The sequence below is a fragment of the Xyrauchen texanus genome, chromosome 36, assembly GCF_025860055.1.
Source record: "Xyrauchen texanus isolate HMW12.3.18 chromosome 36, RBS_HiC_50CHRs, whole genome shotgun sequence".
In the NCBI taxonomy this organism is placed as follows: Eukaryota; Metazoa; Chordata; class Actinopteri; order Cypriniformes; family Catostomidae; genus Xyrauchen; species Xyrauchen texanus.
This window is the reverse complement of record NC_068311.1, coordinates 29,583,416-29,602,909: the sequence shown is the minus strand read 5'-3', so window position 1 is coordinate 29,602,909 and position 19,494 is coordinate 29,583,416. Positions and strand designations below refer to the sequence as shown.

At 36.0% G+C, this 19,494-nt stretch overlaps 1 protein-coding gene across 1 annotated transcript; it reads left to right on the top strand.

The window, feature by feature from the left end:
• The first annotated feature begins 17,756 nt into the window (after window positions 1-17,756).
• On the top strand, window positions 17,757-18,710 carry LOC127629707 (olfactory receptor 52K1-like). The gene has a single exon (XM_052106925.1). The coding sequence runs from the start codon at window positions 17,757-17,759 to the stop codon at window positions 18,708-18,710; it is 954 nt and encodes a 317-aa protein (XP_051962885.1).
• The last annotated feature ends 784 nt before the right edge of the window (window positions 18,711-19,494 follow it).

Sequence of the window (19,494 nt, the reverse complement as noted above, 5' to 3'; positions counted from 1 at the left end):
GGGACTGCTAGTAGTTTTGTTGCACTGATTTAATAAAAGATTAATAAAAAATAAAAATTTTAATGAACTGCTTTATTGATTAATTGCGAAATAATGGATAATTTAGCAAGTTTGTTAATATGCAAGAAAGCATTGCAGAAAGCAGGTATATTTAATCCAAGTAAGTGGATAAACTCAGACTTCTGTTCCAAAATCTGAGGTAACTTTCAGGGTATGTTAGTAGCCATAGCAACTTACTCCTGCTCTGGAGTAGGTTATGTTCTTAAGTTAATTTATTTCAGTTAGATGTCAGTATGTTTCAGAGGTTGTCAGCACATGCATGCACTTTTAATAGCTACACAGTGGGCATGGAAGTTCAGATTATGCTCAGTATTATACTTTTAAAGCAATATCACACACCATATGTTTGCATTCAAAAGTTAAAAAATTGTGTTGTAAAAATTGTAATACAGTATCTGTCTATTAAAAGCTTAAGCAATTAATCACTCATTCTTCTTCTTTACTAACTTGATAATTTGCGATCATTTCATGGCCCACAGATATAACATAGAGGTTAGAGATTTAAAATCGTATTTCTTTAATTAATGTACTGTACATATAAATGCACACATTTCTAGAATTGTTCATTGTACTCTCTTTATCATCTGAAAATATAAAAGAGACATGCTGTCATTTAGAGTCACCCACAACGCCCTACTTTAGCTGGTGGTCAAGTGATTCAATGAAAAGGTGTTTCTGATGCTCAGCCTCCTCTTCTCCATCAGAAGCGGTACATTGCCCTTCTCTAAATTACATTTTTATTCTGCTTTTCAATAGGGATCTTTTACAGCTTCCTATTAACAAGGAAAAGATTTGTTACTTTTCCCTAATGCTGAGATCATGAACATTTATAATGTATAATCAGACAAATGATCTTCAACTAAAACAACATCATTTCATTCAGCACCAAGTTGCTGGTGACAGATGGACTCTCCTCTACATGAAAATGCCCACCCATGGCCTTTTGGGGGACAAGACAACGAGCAAGTTTTAATGCCTTAACAAATAAGAAAAGAACATAATAGACATATAACTCCTGTCATTGTCAACCTCTGTCACAGCAGATCTTCATCTAATAATGCCTTTGTGTGTGGCCTACTGAAAAACATTACCTTAAATCTATGTAAATGATGACAACTATGGAAGATCCTACTTGACTGTGGGAGATCCATCTTGACAGAGGGTCTATTAATACAATGACTCAGCAACTGTGGGAGATAATATGATAGACCTTATTCACGCTAGCACCATCTTTAATTTTTTATGTGAGATAGACTTACCATCACTTCAATAGCACAAACAGTATAAAGCTGTATAAAGCTCCTAGATAACATCTGATTTTCCACAACTCATGTTGTCTGGAGTTCTTTGCATACTGAATGTTTCTAGAATATTCTAGATATTTAGATATTTTATTAATGTTTTGTCCGCTGAAAAAAACACTTTAAACTGCAGCCCATTGAAGAAACTTTAAGTCTATCCCTCATAGCCTCGTTGTCATTCCTATTAAATGAATAAGGTCTAAAATTAACTAAAGTTTTCAGAAACACCAATGTTAAACTTGGTACATCAAATACTATTCAAAACAAAAAAAGAAGTACATAAAATTTGCATGCACAGTGCATGATAAATACAAGTAAAATGAACCTTAAAATAAAATTATAGTAAACCCATAGCTATATAGCTATAAAACCTAGATTATTATAATATTAATAAAATATGTATGTTAATACCTATTATGAAGTTCAGCGCAAACAAATAACATAACGGTCAAACTATTAAACATTAATGTAGGTGAGAGAGGTCTAATATTAATGATGAATTAAACTTTTAAAAGTGCGGTAAAATGTTATAGTTTAAAATTTCACGCATTAATTCAGTGTACTTTCCGTTATGCAAACGTCCTAAACAAATGCAGCTCCTATCACTATTACAAGGGAAGACTAAATAATTCTCATTTGCAGTCATTAAAACATATCGCTCTGTGTCACTGAAATAGGCACACATTTCTTTTCAGCATCTGTTTCCATGGCGACTCCTGAAATCGACGCTCCATTGACAATGCCTTTTTGTACTGGCTGTGTGTGCGTGTTAACTCTGGGTTACCAATAGGAGGTTGATTAGACCAACTCCTCACAGGTGTTCTGGAACTGGAATAGTCAATGTTTGGGTTAATCAACCTAGAGTTCAGGGTTTACGTCTCGGTAGCTTAACCTTGCTTTCTGGAATACCCCTCTGTTCACCTAACAGAACCCTGTACTTATAAGAGAAGATGTCAATTAATTTGCATGTGCCAATACTTATTGTTTCGGTAATCTTAAATTAGTTTGAGGTTAGATCTTCAGCTCATTTTCTGTTTCTGTCTTTTGCTATTGGAAATGTGGAGAACTTTGTCTTCAGTGAACTCTCTCTCAACTAAGTGAAACTCAACTTTGACTCCTGGCATCAGTTCATCCTCTGAAGTCCATCATAATAGACTGAAGTGATATATGGCTGGCACCGGCTGCATTTAGTCATCATCATTCACCATTTATCTCAAGTGTTTTATCATTCATCATTTATCTCAAGTGTTTTATTTTTCATCTTTATTCCCATGTTGGAGGGTCATTCTTACTATTCGGTGCCATTTCAGCTTGATAACTTTCTATCAAAAAAAGTTACAATTTCCATGATTTAATCATTTTATCTGAAGAAGGGCTTGTTACACTACAAAAAAATATATTGGTCCAGCTCAGGATATTATACTTTAATAATTTTGACCAATTTCTTCACACATGAGAAGGCCAAATGTCCACTCTGTTACAGGACATTCTCATCTCAATTAATACGCATTTTGAATGCACAGTCATTTTAATATTTACATTTTCTAATAGCAAAAATATACCTCACTTTACCTGCATTAACAAAGTGTTCATAAACAAGCATTATCTTGAAAAAGGTTGTTGTATTTTAAGGCAGAGTGTAATTTCAATACATTCCTTTTAAAATAAAAAGTCATATCAATGGAATTTTGGCCCCATTTTAAATTATTTCATTTTGCCATTTCATTCCCTACAAGTAACCACAAAGATATGCATAATATTTGTTGAACTTATTTTATTAACATAAAAAAACACAGAGGTAACAGGGTGGACAGAGGGAAAACGGGGTGGACAGGACATAACAGGGTGGATGTCACACCTCTATCACACAATACATGCCATGAAAGAAAATCAACTCATCTACTGTAGAACGTGGTGATTTTTTTCCCTCCTCCCAACCGCTGGTACCTCTTCTTGTATTTTTCTTTTTTTATCTTTTCCTTCTCCAGCAAGGCCTTTAGTTGTTCAATCTCCTTCTGGAGCCTGCTTCTTCCCTGTCTGACATTTCTCCATCCATTCACCATTCACAAGAAGCATATTGTCACAATTTACAATCACTGCTATGGTTCTGTATACAATAATTTATAGGATAGAAGGCCAATTATCCCATTAAAGTAAGTTGTTCTTATACCTATTATTGTAATCTCACACCATACCACACCACACAGACATACACACATTGTAATGGAAAAATCATCTAAGAATCATTTAATTCCAGTTTCTACCAAATCAACAAAACATTAAATCGTAAACTTTCATTTAACCTTGAGAGCTCTGGCTGTGGGGCATTTCTGGCTCTGGGGAACTGTCTGGACTTGGGGGAGGAGTGGTCATTTGGGGCTTTTCCACTGCACGGTACAACTCGACTCGGCTCTGCAAATTTTTGGGGGGTTTTCCACTGTGGATAGTAGCTGGTACCTGGTACTTTTTTTAGTACCACCTCGGTTGAGGTTCCAAGCAAGCTGAGCCGATACTAAATGTGACATCAAAATCCTGCAGATTGCTGATTGGTCAGAGAGAATCGTCACTACCAGCGTCACTGAATTTGTGACACGGGACATCAACCAGCTAGTTTTAAAGTTAGCAACAGTGATTGCAATATAATTTGTTCACGAGACTTTGTAAAACAACTTGAATTGTAAAAAGAAATGGTTGTGCACAAAACCACGCCGTGGTCAATAAATGAGGTGCAGATGTTCGTCTCATTAGCAACGAATGAAACGATGCGAAATGAAAAAGTCAGAAAGTTTCAGAAAGTGTCTCAGCTGTTGGCTACACACAGCTTCCACCAGACCTACCAAAAGTGTAGGGAAAAGTAAAAACAACTTAAGTGACTACAGAACCATCAAGGACCACAACAGCCAGAGTGGTTCAAACAGAAGAAAGCGGAAGTGGTTCGACCACATGGACGCTATCTATGGCAATAGACCTGTGAGCAATGCTAGGGAGAGTGCCCTGGACTCCGCCACGGCATTGTTGAAGTCCACGATGGAGGATGGTACATTTTGTTACGTTAACTCTATACTCACTTTATTTAATTGACCAGCTACTGGAAAGTTTGCTTCTAAAACAACCAGGCCAATTTAACTGTTACACATTTGTAAAATCACTGTGCAACATCTGCTTTATGTAGCACAATGAGCTAGTAGCTAACAGCTAGTGGTCGTGTTATTGTATATAGTCAGTCATTTTTGTGTCTCGGCAGTAGAGGTGGCACAACTATGACGATCAGCCTATAATCCCACCCACGTTGAGGCGGCAGTAAACTGCAGTGGAAAAGCAAGCCCAGAAAAGTAAAGCGAGCAGTCTCGAGTCGAACCGTAATGTGCTGTGGAAAAGTGCCATGACTCAGATGTTGTCCTGGGTCTGGTACAATCCCTGTGCTTTCTCTTCTTTTCTCGCCATTTTTTTCTCTGTGCTCTCTTCTCTCTTTCACGGAGTTCTAACACTTTCTTGTTCTTCCTTCCTCTCTATTCTTTCTCCACCTCTCCTACTCTTTATTGAGGTATATGTGCCTTCTTTCAGGGTCTGCATCACGACGTGCCCTGTAGCGCTGCTGATGTTCTGCAGCAGACAATGGCGCCATTTCCTGAAAAATACATGCATACCATTTAAGATAATCTTTCCTGAATGTATATAACAAATAAATGCAAAATAGATTAATTATAAGTACAAATATATGCTGTAAACACTTATTTATCTAGCTTTTACATCCACTCTGATACAATATGTCCACCCTGTTACTCTGCAAAACAGTAACAGGGTGGACAGTAACAGGAGGGACATTTTATGCTGAAGTCTGCCTTTGCTACTCATGTGATGAACAACAAGCTAGTGCACAGTAATCACTGAGGAAGATTTTTAACCTGTTTATTAACCATATTTTCAAAATTACAAACAATTATCCATTTCCACTACAAATAAGCATAACAGAGATGAAGTGTTATGCTTTACCACATCAGTGACTCATTCTAAAACATTGAAAAAAGTCAAGGGGGCGTGTTCAGAGGGACTTTCCATCAGAGTAACAGGGGGGACATTCAATTCAGGGACACAACATATTTTAAAGACTTTAAGCATTAAAAATATATTAATAACAGAAAATATATTTTGGTGAGGAATATTATAAATATGAATATACAACAATATTGAGAAAATTTGAATTTGTTTGATTTGTATTACTTATATTTGTGACTGAAGTTATGCAAGCTTAATTAGGGACATGGCAGTTTAGCCTACTTGCTCTAAAATCAGAGTAATTGTTTTTTAATGAATGAATCCTGGGTACATATTTTTGTGTTCTATGGTAGAGGGGGATTAACTATGAAAGATGAGCATTTAGAAACAAGTAATAGCCCATTTCTACACAAAATATACCACATTATGTCATGGGGACTCAAATGGCATTGAATTCTAGGAATGACAGAGGAATGTCTTGTATTGTGGCTGAAATTTGACTGTCCTGTATTAAGTGTACACTGTATTGTACACTGTAACTGTCACAGTGTGAACCCTATGTCGTCATCATCATCATCCATCGTTATCGTCCTTATGTTTGAGAGTCTTTTATGTAGACATTCTCAGTGGATTCTTATTTTGAAATGTATCTTTGCCTTCATCATGTCTGGTTTCCTGGTTCCCTTCCTCATTGTTTTCAGCTGTGTCTATTTTAACTCATTAATACACATGTCTTTATACCCTCATGTTTCTCTTGTTCTTTGTTGGTTCTTGTTTGTATGGTTAAGAATTTACAAGTTATGTTATTTCTCCAGCCTACTGCTGTTATGTTTGGTTTCCTTTATCAAGTCAAGTCAAGTCAATTTTATTTGTATAGCGCCTTTCACAACACACATCGTTTCAAAGCAGCTTTACAGAAGATCAGCATTAACAGACGATAAAACTGTAATGTCTATAAAGTCGATGAATATAAAATTTAAAAATAATTAAATAATAATTGTATTAATAACCCCAGTGAGCAAGCTGTAGGCGACTGTGGCAAGGAACACAAAACTCCATAAGATGTGGATTCATGGAGAAAAATAACCTTGGGAGAAACCAGACTCACTGTGGGGGCCAGTTCCCCTCTGGCTAATATTATGAATGTAATGTAAATATTACTTATGTATAGTTAAAATCATGGTTTAAAATTATTAACCTAAGTAAGGGTTAAGGGTCAGTGTTTAAACATCGATTGTGTTTGAACTGTAAGATTAATGACCACAGTCTTTGAAGTCCATCTTGATTAATTGCAGAAGTTCACATAGATGCAATTGCCCTTGTTAATTGGCTGAAGAAGGCTTTTGTTGGCAATAGTTAGTCTATGCATTCCATTTCAAGATCGTAGTCCATCAATAGACCGAGGTGATGCAGGTTGGAGCTGGCATCAGTTCATCCTCTGAAGTCGATCATAATAGACTGAAGTGATATATGGCTGGCACCGGCTGCATTTAGTCATCATCATTCACCATTTATCTCAAGTGTTTTATTTTTCATCTTTATTTCTTCATCTTCTGAGTAGCATAAATATATAATTCTGTGTTTTTGGATCTACACTCTCTCATCTCAGCCTTCCCATCAACGTTACAGTGACGTTGTCAGCATCCCTATATATTTCCACTATAGTATTTGCAATGTCAATTGAGCTATCTATCTTTCTGTAGGATATGATATCTTCAACAATAACCCCACCCCCACTAATTGATAGTACTCATTTATGTGTAAAAAACACAAACCTCTACCTTTTTTTAGGGCCCAAGCATTGAAAGTGCCCTATTGTTCTTCTTAAGATATTTTTTTGTTATTAACAGTTTTTATTGATTCCATACATAAATCATACAAAGATAATATCAAATATGGAATCAATTATATACATTAAACCTCTCCCCTCAAACATTCCCCCCCTCCCCCAACTCGACACAAACACACACAACAATGATTGCTAACAATTCAAATAAATATATAATAAAAATAAATTTATTAATAATAAATTAAATAAATAAATAAATAAAACATCAAAAAGTTATACTTTCAAACAACATCATCTGTTCTAAAATAGACTGATGAAAATAATGTACAGTCCCTCCCTGATGGGTTGAAATGTCTCCAAATATCTGTAAGACCAAGATTTTTTACACATCCTTTGAAGCGTCAATGTTGTCCTAGGGGGCTTGCACACTTTTGCTTCACTATGTTCCAGGACTGAATCCATCAAAAGCTTAAAGCCTCCTCCCAATATTATATCATGAGGGGTGCCAACGGCTTGCAACATCCCTTCAAGATCTATAAAAAAGCCATGATCATCAGCATTAGCTGCGTTAACATTAGCCAAAATAAGACTGCCCCTGAATTTCTGCTAAAACAATAATGACTCTTCCTAATTCAGCTTTACTCCGTTTGAGACATTTGAATTGTAGATGTTTATTTATCAATATAATGACTCCCCTGCTCTTACTTGAGCCAGTACTAAAGAAAACATACCCACCCCGTATCTGCCCAAATTTTCAGCAATATTTCAGCTTCCCTCAAGGAATGATGCATTTCTTGAAGAAAAACAACATCATATTTCTTTCATTTTAAGAAAAGAAATAACCTTCTCTCTTTTTATGGGGTGCCCCAACCCATTCACATTCCACGTGGACAGAGACAATCCACTCATATTAACAACTGACATTTTGAAATATTAGAAAAAATATTGTATAACAAAAATACAATTATAAGGACCAAATTCCAATATTAGAGCAACAATAAAATCCCATACTTCGGCGTCCATAACTCTGAAATCAAACAGTCCATGTACGCCTATGAGAGCCTCCACGACAACTTTGCCATCAGTTTGCTCAAGTCTGGTGCTTCTATACATATTTTGTGAGACAGAACTACAAACAGAAAATACTCTATAATACAAACTCCAGCCAATAAGTTGAAAAAACACACACAAAAAAATGTTTGTAGATTGCCCTAAAGGTGTGTTTCTCTCCAAAACAAACTCCAGCTGCTAGCGGAACAGCACAAAAAAAATTAAATAAAAAAAATCCAGTTCCTTGTGCAGTCAAACGAATGTTCAGTGAGCAGGTCCATTCAGTCGTTACATGAGTGCAACACATACCCTAATCAATCCAATGTCCTGTAAGAAATATTCCAAAAATGTCTTCAGCCGATAGGAGGTATAAGCCCCAAGAACAAGCAGATTCATTCACAAATGTCCTTGAAAATATTATTCTACACAAAACAACCTCCAGCCACTAGGCGGAACCAACACAAAATGAAACGAAAAAGTCCACTAGGCAGCATCATGAAAATCACCAAATTGCTAACTCACTCCGTTGACTTTATGAAAGACATCGATTGTTGTGGGCATGTAAATTCTCTATGGCCATCCTTAGTATCTATTCTCAGTTTGGCCAGAAACATCAGCTCAAAAGCAACATTCCGTTGATGTAAGAGTTTTCTTGCATTCCTTGAATCAATCCTGTTTCACACTTGTCGAATTCACAAAGTCCAGGAACAAGAAGATTGTGGTTCTTCCAAGAAAGCCTTCCTTTACTCATTGCGTAACTCAAGATATTTATTGGATGATCTAAAAAATGTGTCCAGAATTGATCGGGTCCTGTGTCCCTTAGCGGATCTCCGAGCCGGGACTCTGCGAGCTTGCTCGATTTCCAGATTTTGGCCTGTTATGTTGATTAGACTTGGGAAGAGCTTAATTTAGGGAATTTTAATATCTCGGCCTTCCTCATGCTCAGGAATTCCAAGAAATCAGATGTTATTTTGCCGATTACGATTCTCCAAATCCTCTGCTTTTTATCAAACACGTTGCAAGTCTGTCTTGGTCGCAAGCAGGTTAGCAGCCAATTCTCTCTCCAATGACTCCTGATAATTGATATGTTTATTGATGTCCCCAACTCTTGTAACCAACTCAGTGAATTTTGTCTCCATAGAAGTGATCGATCGATGCATCACAGCAAGATCCTCCAAGTCAGCTATGACCTTCGTCAGTGTTGCAGACACTCATCAATTCACTCCGGATTTCTTTCAGTTCAGCGTCCAAATTGAGTCCGGGGCTTTCAGCCTGCCACTGAGGGGAATTAGTCTGTGCACGGAAGTGTCTTTTAATGCCTCTAGAGCCCGAGGATTTTTAATTCTTTGACATATTGACTTCCCAAAACAATTAAGGATCAGGGTGTATCGAATCTCACCTGTGACACAAATATTATTAAAACTAGCAAAGTGTTCACACGTCCGAACCTTGCATGTCGCCCATGAGACCTCTCTTCTAAGGATTATTATTTTTATTAATAGGGCCCAAGCACTAAAAGTGCGGAGGCCCAATTGTTCTTCTAAAAAGTATTATTATTATTATTAGGGCCCAAGCACTGAAATTGCAGAAGGTCTATTGTTCTTTTAAGGATTCTTCTTCTTCTCTGTTGCACCAACTAGAATATGGACATGTTCGAGGGGGCTCTGTAGCACATCCCTTTTGAGCTACCGTCACCAAACTTTGTACACATATATATATATATATATCATCAAGCCGGACAACTGACAGTCATAAACTCAGCCCAACAGAAAGACGGACATTTTGGATTATTTGAAAAATGCATATTCTGGAATTTGAAATACTCCACCTAGGGATTTAATGTTACAGGTACCAAATCTGGGCGACATCATGCCAAAGCATTGACGATACTAAATAGTGAACAGATTTGAAATATTGAATGGTGTTGCCATGGCGACGCAATACATTAACGTAAAAAAATGGGATTAAGGAAGTGAATAATATCTTATGTGTGCATTGTGTGATTTACATCAAAATTGAGCCATATGTTGGCCTTGTGGGCTGATCACATTTATGTGGCTATTGTGGGTCATGGTTGTAGTGCCACCCACTGGTGGAAGGAAGTGTGGCACATTTAACAGAACTGTTTACCTGAATTGCTTAAATTTTTGGGAATAATGTCAAGTCAGTGCAGATTTAAAATTCTGAAGGGATTCTTGATATCTTAAACAGTGTTTCCATGGCAACAAATTAAATGTCATCATTCCTTTTTATGTATATTCACATGTTTTGAGGTACTTGGCATGCTTGAATCTTCAAGATATTTTACACACACATAAGAGTTGTCAGCCATTAGGCCTGTGCAAAAGTTAACACTTGGGTGTGACTGGGGAGCTCTGTAGAGCCAACTTTTGACAAAAGTGGTGGGGTCAGTTTCTTCTACGGTGTCCAAACTTGCTACAAATATTGTTCTCATCAAGCCGGACAACTTTCAAAATTACAGTCATTAGCTTATCCCAACAGGAAGTCAGCCATATTGGATTAAATGTGCATTTTTTGCAGGCCCTGAACTTTTCAATATTCTTACGAAGGGATTTATGTGACTGGCACCAAACTTAGGAAATATTATGCTAAGATATTGAAGATGCTAAATTGAGAACAGCTTTTTGATATATTGAACAGTGTTGCCATGGCGACACAATAAATTAAGGGCACAAATCTGAAACAGGAAGTTCCTTATATCTTTTGTGTCCATTGTATGATTTTTGATAAAAAGTCAGCTGTATGTTTTGGTTATGGGGGCTGATCATGTTGATGTGGCTATTATGGGTCATGGTCATAGCACCACCAACTGGCAGCAGGAAGTATGGCACTTTTAACAGCCTTTGAAATAGCCATTTTGTTTTTAAATGAATTGCTTCAAAATTCTTTAGAATAATGTCAAGAAACTGCTGATGTTAAATTGTTAAGGAATATTTGATATCTTATCAAATATTCTGTCACCACATTTAGAAAATATTATGCCAAGACATTGAAAATGCTAAACTGTGAACAGGTTTTTTATATATAAAAATGGTGTTGCCATGGCAAGGCACGAAATTAAAGGTGAAAAATGGGAAACAGGAAGTTTATCATACCTTCTGTGTTCAATGTGTGATTTAGATAAAAATTGAGACGTGTTTAGTCTTGGGGTTAATCACATGGATGTGACTATGATGGGTCACGGTCATAGTGCCACCACCAGGCAGCAGGAAGTGTGGCTGTTACAACAGACTTTAAAATAGTCCTCATATTTACCCAAATTGCTTCAGAATTGTTTTGAAAAATTTAAAATGCCATATGCATGAGTCCACCTTGCATTGTTTTCTGAAAGCCACCGGGTAGAAATGGACCCATGGTCCTTGGGCCCATCATCGCTGCTTGCAGCTACATTTCTTTCTTTTTTTCACAAATAGAGGAAACAGTGTAATTGGCAGTGATTTATGGAATAGTGCAGTCGCTGCTGGGCTCTTTTGCCACAATTTGTTTGCCAAAATTCTTTGAAACAGGATCAGTTGTATTGTAGCCATGGGTATTGTAATACAGGAATTCTGTTCAAAATCACAATTTAAAACAAAAGTTACATTGAAATAATGCAGTCTGGTGGTTTCAGTAGAAGCACATATCATCATATATAATTATTATTATTTTAAATAATATTATTTTATTTTAAAATAACAATATATTTAACTGGGGCTTTAAATTCAAGACATTTTAGTTGCTGTGTGTAGTTATTCAAAAATATGTTTCTCATTCAAAATCTGGTGAAATGCTCTCATCCTCCTCTGCCCAAATAACTACAGTGCCAATCTCAATGCATGTTAATGAACTGAACTAATTAAGTGCTCATGTACTGCACTGCCAGCTACTCAAACAGCACTGAACGCACCACATCAAGGCTGGTTTATACTCCTATCGAACCTACAATGTAGCCTCTACACAGTGGCTTATGTGGTGGTTTGTATTTATAGTTCTGCATTGGTGCGTCCTCTTCGTTCTGCGAGTACACAGCCAAAATGCTATGGTATTGAAAGTAAATGCCTTAATTTCTAAAATAAAAATTTATACATTTCATGAATAATCTAAATTTCATAAATAAAATCAATATAATTTGTGGATTCAAAATTATTTAGGCCTATTAAATTATTGTAGCATTAAAAACTCGTTCAAAGTATGTGAACATGTTGAGATTTAGGTACATATTTATCTTACTGCACATGTCATCTGGCATGCAGAGAAAAAATAAATGAGGCATCTGTGCTTGCCCTTGAATCACTTAAATAATAATAAATAAATGCACAGGTTGACACAAAAAATTTATAAAAAAAATCCCTCTTGACCAACAAAATGGGCCATATTTTAATGCTTAGAAGCTGGACTTTGCAATGCATAAATGCAGTTTAACTTCTTTTAAAATGTGTATTTTAATTTGCTGACAAGTTTCATAACTTATGAAATATTATTATTTACTGTACACTACTGATCAGATAAATTTTTCAGGTCCAAAAAAGAGGACATGTTTTGGTAAAAGAGGACGTATGGTAACACTATTATGTCACTTTTCAAGCTTAACAGACCATCACTAACACACAGTATCAGATTTGGGGCTGTTCTGTCTGTCCAATACCTGATCTGGTTTAAAATGACAGTATCTGAGCTGATACTGATTCAGGCATACACATTCTCTCTCTCTCTCTCTCTCTCTCTCGCTTTCTCTCTCTCTCACACACACACACACACACACACACACATGGCACACTGCCATCTGTTTACACCCTATCTTTCAGATGCTTCTTTTGTGTGATTCCACCCAAAAAATTTAATGAGTGAAATAAATATTTTAGACTGATATTTTATCATAACAGCACAAATTTGAATAGTTCATCAATTAAATGTATTAAACAAGTTTTGTTTTAATGTTTCATTGCTCAGATTTTATTATCTGAATTCCTAAGTTAATGGAATCGGCCAGAATCAATGGAAACAATTGATATAATTATACTGTGCATTTTCATGTGCAATTCACTGCAATTTTTTGTTTTTGGTATACTTGGTAAAGTAATGTTCACATGCTTGGTTATGATGCAAGGATAGATGCAACTTTGTTTTAACTGTGTACTTTGGTGCCTTGAGATTTGCCATATGTGTAGCACATGTCCACATAACAAACATTGTTGCTCATAAATTATTTCAGAAGGAAAACCATGGACCATTAAGACAAAGACAAAAACATGTGAAGTAACAAACTGTATGGTGATGCATTTTAAATGGATGTAGTGATTTGCGTAAACAGGTGTGTTATTACTTGTGATCAAACAAAGCCTAACTAATACGGAAGCAAGATAATTGGGCCCTTGTTGATATCAACTGTTTCTCTTGGTCCACATTGAGCTTAAGACTTTGCCCCTTGAGTGCTATTTGGCATGTTTATAACCAAGGTAGTACAATTGTTATAGCAACAAAAATGTAGAAGACCCTTGAGATTTGTGTATCTAAATAAGCAAAGTCCATTAATGAGGACTGAAATATAGCTATTGAGAGTTACCTTTTCATCCTTTTTCATTCATTTATTCACTGCTATTCTGCTGTGTGTTCCACAAAGTTTACAGGCCTACTCATGACAAGGCAGACATGGAATCTATAATGCTCTGCAAATCTTTTGGAGATGGTGTACGCCTGTACACATATCCTGCATGTTCATTGATTCATTATTTTGGCATAGTTGGTATTTAATTGTATTTTGTATTTGGCATTTCACAGAATTCTAATTGTAATTATAATCAGCACAGGAATTCTAAAATGGTATGCTGTTCCACGTTGGCCAACTTATGAACACTGAAATGCTAACTAGTCCTGTCAATGCTTTTTGGAAAATTACATCAATTAATCAACAGGAGGGAGGCAAGGGAATATATGACTACAAATATATGAATAAAAGATTTTGTAAGATACTTGCACCATGTCCTCACCGGCTGTGAGCAACATGATCACATGGGAAGTTGACATGTTGCTACTGAATGTTACAGTACACTCACATCGACAATTACCTGCATATACCTTTTCCTGTGGCACAACTGACTGCGTTGCATCTACAGCCCCTGAGACCCGGGTTCTGGTACCACGTTGAAACCAGAAAGTGATTGCATTCTCATAATAAATGATGAGGGCAATTCTGAGGTTCTATTTTCCATCTAAAATTACATTTTTACTCCACTGACAGTTAGGTTTATGGTTAGAGTTAATCAAATATACATTCCTCTTCACTGAACAAGAAACAACTTGCTTTACAACTCACTTTGGCACACCTCTGTGGACATATCAGCCAGAAACTTGAGCTTACATGAGCCTATATGTTAAAAGCACACCACCCGTTTCAGCATGGAGGCAGTATTTAAAAAATGTGAAAGCACAGACTGAATTTAGAACTTTCTATCTACTATCGCTGAATTTGCAGTGAGATCAGCCTGCTGCAGTTGCGACAAGCAAACTCATAAACCGATTGAGAATGGGGAGAGATGACAGTCATATAGATTCCCTCCAAAAACGACAACAAAAACAGGAGTACAGCGTGGACATTAACAGTTATAATAGACTGAATTAGGATGCAATTCATGGAGTGATTGTGTGAGATGACATATTTATCCCTTTGGGGATTTCCATAGAAAGTGTATGTCCATACGAAACTTCAGGGAGAAAACAATTAACGTTCACTGACTGACAGTTCCGCCTGACTGTTATGATTTCTCTTTTTTTAGTCATTTGTGTGTAGGAGATCCCTATCGTGTCGTGCAGCCATGTCATGTTTAGACAAATTGCTTGTCGTTTGAATCTTATTACATTGCATCTGGTTAGGACACTGTGTCAAACACACTGGATACACATCTAATATACTGATCTGGGAAAATCGATGACAGGAGGTTGATTGTTTTGTCTGCTAAAATCAATCAAACAAATAGTCCAGCCCCAAATGAATGACATTGGTTGAGCCAGGTGTGTTGAACTGAATAGGTTGCTCAAAACAAATAGGAATTTTTAAGCACCACAGAAACAGTGATTACATTAAATTAACCTACATATGGCTTATAGTTCTCTATGCCTATCAAGTTGGAAAATAATTTTAACAGCAAAAAGTTAAACATTTCAGCTTTTGTACACCTACTTATTAACACTATTATCTAATCAGCCTAAAGTGTGGTAGCAGTGCAATGCATTAAACCATGCCAATGTGGATTGAGACCTTCAGTTAACCTTTTCACACATACAATCATACTGGTGTGATCATGCTAATATGGGCTTAGACGCATGCCATTAAACCGGTGTGATCTGCATTCACGCTGCTGTTTAACAGCAAAGAGGGGCTGAAGCAGTTGTCATAATGAACCAGCTGCTCAAATAGTCTTTTCAACATCACAATATCTTTATTTTTAAATATTACAAGCATTCAAACTATCAAGCGAACTGTTTTGATGCAGCAATGCGGCCATATTTTCTGACGTCATACAAAGAATATACATACTAGTCAGTCCACTGGAGCCTTCTCCCATTCCGTCCATCGCTCATTCTGGGAAAGTGGAAGGACTATATTTTTAGAACCTTCTATACTTCTGTCAAGAACTCAGAGTCGAACGCATCTTATCTATCATAATCAATTATTGTAAACATCTAAAAAACTCATATGTTTGAAATTATATAATCTGACCTCACATGCAAAAAGGTTAATCGTCACATCAACCATCAGAATGGGAAGAAAAAAAAAATCTTTATACCATGATTTGATTTTTGATAAAAAATCTCCTGATCTCCTGGGATTTTCTTGCACAATAGGTTCTAGAGTTTACTTAGAATGGTACAAAAAACATCCAGTGAGCAGTACGGAATTCTTCGGACAGAAATGCCTTGTTGATGAGAGAGGTCAATGGAGAATGGCCAGACTGGTTTGAGCTGACAGAAAGGCTATGGTAACTCAGATAACCACTCTGTACAGTTATAGTTAGCAGAATAGCATCTCAGAATACACAACTCATCAAACCGTTTCACTTCTGTCAGCCAAGAACAAAAAAGCTGAGGCTGCAGTGGGAATACCATCTGTGTACCTTAGCAAAAATCGGGATTCATCATATCAGGTTGTGTTTTTCCAGTCTTAAACTGTCATGTTTTGGTAAGCCTGTTCCCACTGCATCCTTAGCTTTTTGTTCTTGGCGAGGTGGAACCCGACGTGGTCTTCTACTGTTATAGACCATTCACCTCAAGGTTTGACGTGCATTCTGAGATGCTATTCTGCTAACTATAATTGTACAGAGTGGTTATCTGAGTTACCGTATCCTTTCTGTTTGCTCGAACCATTCTCCGTTGAACTCTCAATGTGTTTCCGTACACAGAACTGCCGCTCACTGGATGCTTTTTTGTTTTTGGCACCGTTCTGAGTAAACTAGATGCTTTTGTGCATGCAAATCTGCAGTACTCAGCAGTTACAGAAATACACAAACTAGCCCATCTGGCACCAAATATCATGCCACCATTAACTGAAACTCCTGACCAGTATCTGCCACACGATTGACTGATTAGATAATTGCATGAATAAGGTGTACAGATTTACCTAATAAAGTGGTCTGTGAGTGTATATACATTAAATTACAGTGCATTACTTGATAGGTTGCGTGCTGACACCACACAATTTAATTATGGATCTCTTTTGAGTATTAAGTATGCATTGCATTTGTGATAACTTTTAATTGGTGAATATAAAGATCTCCAGAAAACAGTCTGACAGTCAGTGTCATTTGTATTACACTACAAAAAGGAGATGTGATCTATTCCTCTATGGGAGTAGTGTAACTCATGGGAATACAACAATGTGTATTTAGAGACCATAACATGTGTCCAGCTTACATTTCACCCTAAGATGTACATTAGGACAAGTTATCCTGTCTGGAAGTAACGTATCAAGGGTTCTACTGTACATTATTGTAATAGGGAGTGCAAAAATTAATAAGTGATGTGGGTAGATCCTGTTTACTCCTGCAGTTACACTTGAATTTTCTTATTGTAATACAATAAGCTGTTTATTGTCTGAGTTGAAGTGTCAGAGGTAGCTTGTTGTTTTTTCCTGCACAGTCATCGTGTTCATATTTAAATATAACAACCATAACTTCTTAATTAAGAATTAAGGTAACTTCTGGTTAAATCCAACACTGTATACTGAGAAGTCAGTCATTAATGTTTTAGTTTGATCTTGAGGTTTTTAATACCGTAGTGTTTTCTTCATGTTTATAATATCTTCTGAAACAGTATGACATTGAAAAAGGGTAATCGCTGAACGTTGATTAATGTCATTAACAGTGATAGAATGCTACAGAATCAATATATGATACAGTATATTTGTTTGTATGATATATATTTTTGGAAACATTTATATTACCATAGTGTATTGTAGCTTGGTGCTGTGAAAAAGTCAAACTTGATCAACTATATATTTTTTTCTCTCAGTTTCATTAATGTTATTTGTTTAGTAAGAGCATTGTTTATGCAGAGGGATTTTCAGCATGAAGGATCACGCTGCACAAAATGTTTCATTCACAGACTTCAACCTAAATGGTTTCTACAGCCTGGGAGAATGGAGGCCTTTTTTATTTATACCTTTCTTTCTGATGTTTGTATTGTCTATCACAGCTAATTCTATTCTTACATATTTAATCACATCTCATAAATCTCTGCACTCACCTATGTATGTACTAATATGTGTTATGGCTATTCTAGACTTGGTGTATCCTGTATTTTTTGTCCCTCACATGCTTTTCAGCTTTTTATTTAATTGGAGTGGGATATCTTTAATTGGTTGTTTAATACAAATGTTTTGCATTCATTTTTTTGGAGCTTTACAATCTACATTGCTTTTTTGGATGGCACTAGACCGTTACTTTGCGATATGCAAACCACTGCATTATCAGAGATACATGGAAATCCCAAACTTTCTAAAGTTTGTTGTTGTGCCAGTAATGAGAAATGGGCTTCTGATGATTATCATGGTCTCTCTGGCTGGAAAACTGTCATTTTGTACAAATATTATTGATCATTGTTTATGTGAACACATGGCATTGGTTCAGTTAGCATGTGGAGATATATCTATAAATAACATCATAGGACTTGTGTCTGCTTTCCTTATACCAACTACAGATTTTGTTCTCATTATTATTTCCTATGTTGTGATTTTTGCCTCTGTTTTCAAATCTGGTAAGGGCAATTTGAAAGCTATCAACACCTGCATTACTCATATCATTGTTATGACAATTAGTTTGATTTCTGCCTTGATTGCATTTTTGTCATATAGAATAAGAAATAATGTTTCTTTCAGCACCCGTATATTTCTGAGCATCATGTACTTACTTTTTCCATGTTGTTTTAACCCGATAATCTATGGATGGAGAACAAAAGAAATACGACAGACATTTCTTAAGTTTATAAAGAATGGAAAAATCTTGCCCATGAATGTAAAATGAATGTTCATCACAAATGAATGGATATTACAACATTATAATAAATTGTGACTTCGATACACATTTAATTAAGGAGCTATACTGTATATCTATATCTATATATATATGTTTTTTTTTTTTTTTGTCAGAAACATTAGCAATATTAAAAATATGAATACATTAATACATTGTATGTTGTAATAAATACATAATACATATAAAAGGCTGCAATTTATTTATTTACAAGTATATCTACAACATCAAACATAGGTAGATGTAAAACTACAGGTGGCCTAAATTTGACATGTTTGAATCTTGACAAACGCTCAAAAACAAACAAATAAAAACAAACATAATTGAAGCAAATATAATCTAAAAAGCATTAAAATATTTTTTATTTAGGTTACAAATTATTGGTTCCAATAAATGTGACTTCTCAACAATATGAGGCTGGTTATTAGAAGTATTTGCATTATGTCCTTTCCAGTAGTGTAGTCTAAGGAAATGTTTACCAAACTTTTCTTTTGTAAGTGCCCTCACAGCACCATCAGTCAGGGGCGGTTCTAGGGTCAGTGGGTATTCAGGGCTTAGCCCAGATCAGTGTGGACACATATAGGGACATCCTTTGATGAAACATCAGAATATAATGCAATCTACTGTATATTAAAAGTAGGGCTGTCAAGTTAACACGTTAGTAACGCACGATTAATTATACAAAAAATATCAGGTTAAAATTATTAATGCATTTAATTGCATGCTTGTAGTACCACCTGTATACTCCAGAGGGCAGTAAGTGAAATTTAAGCTG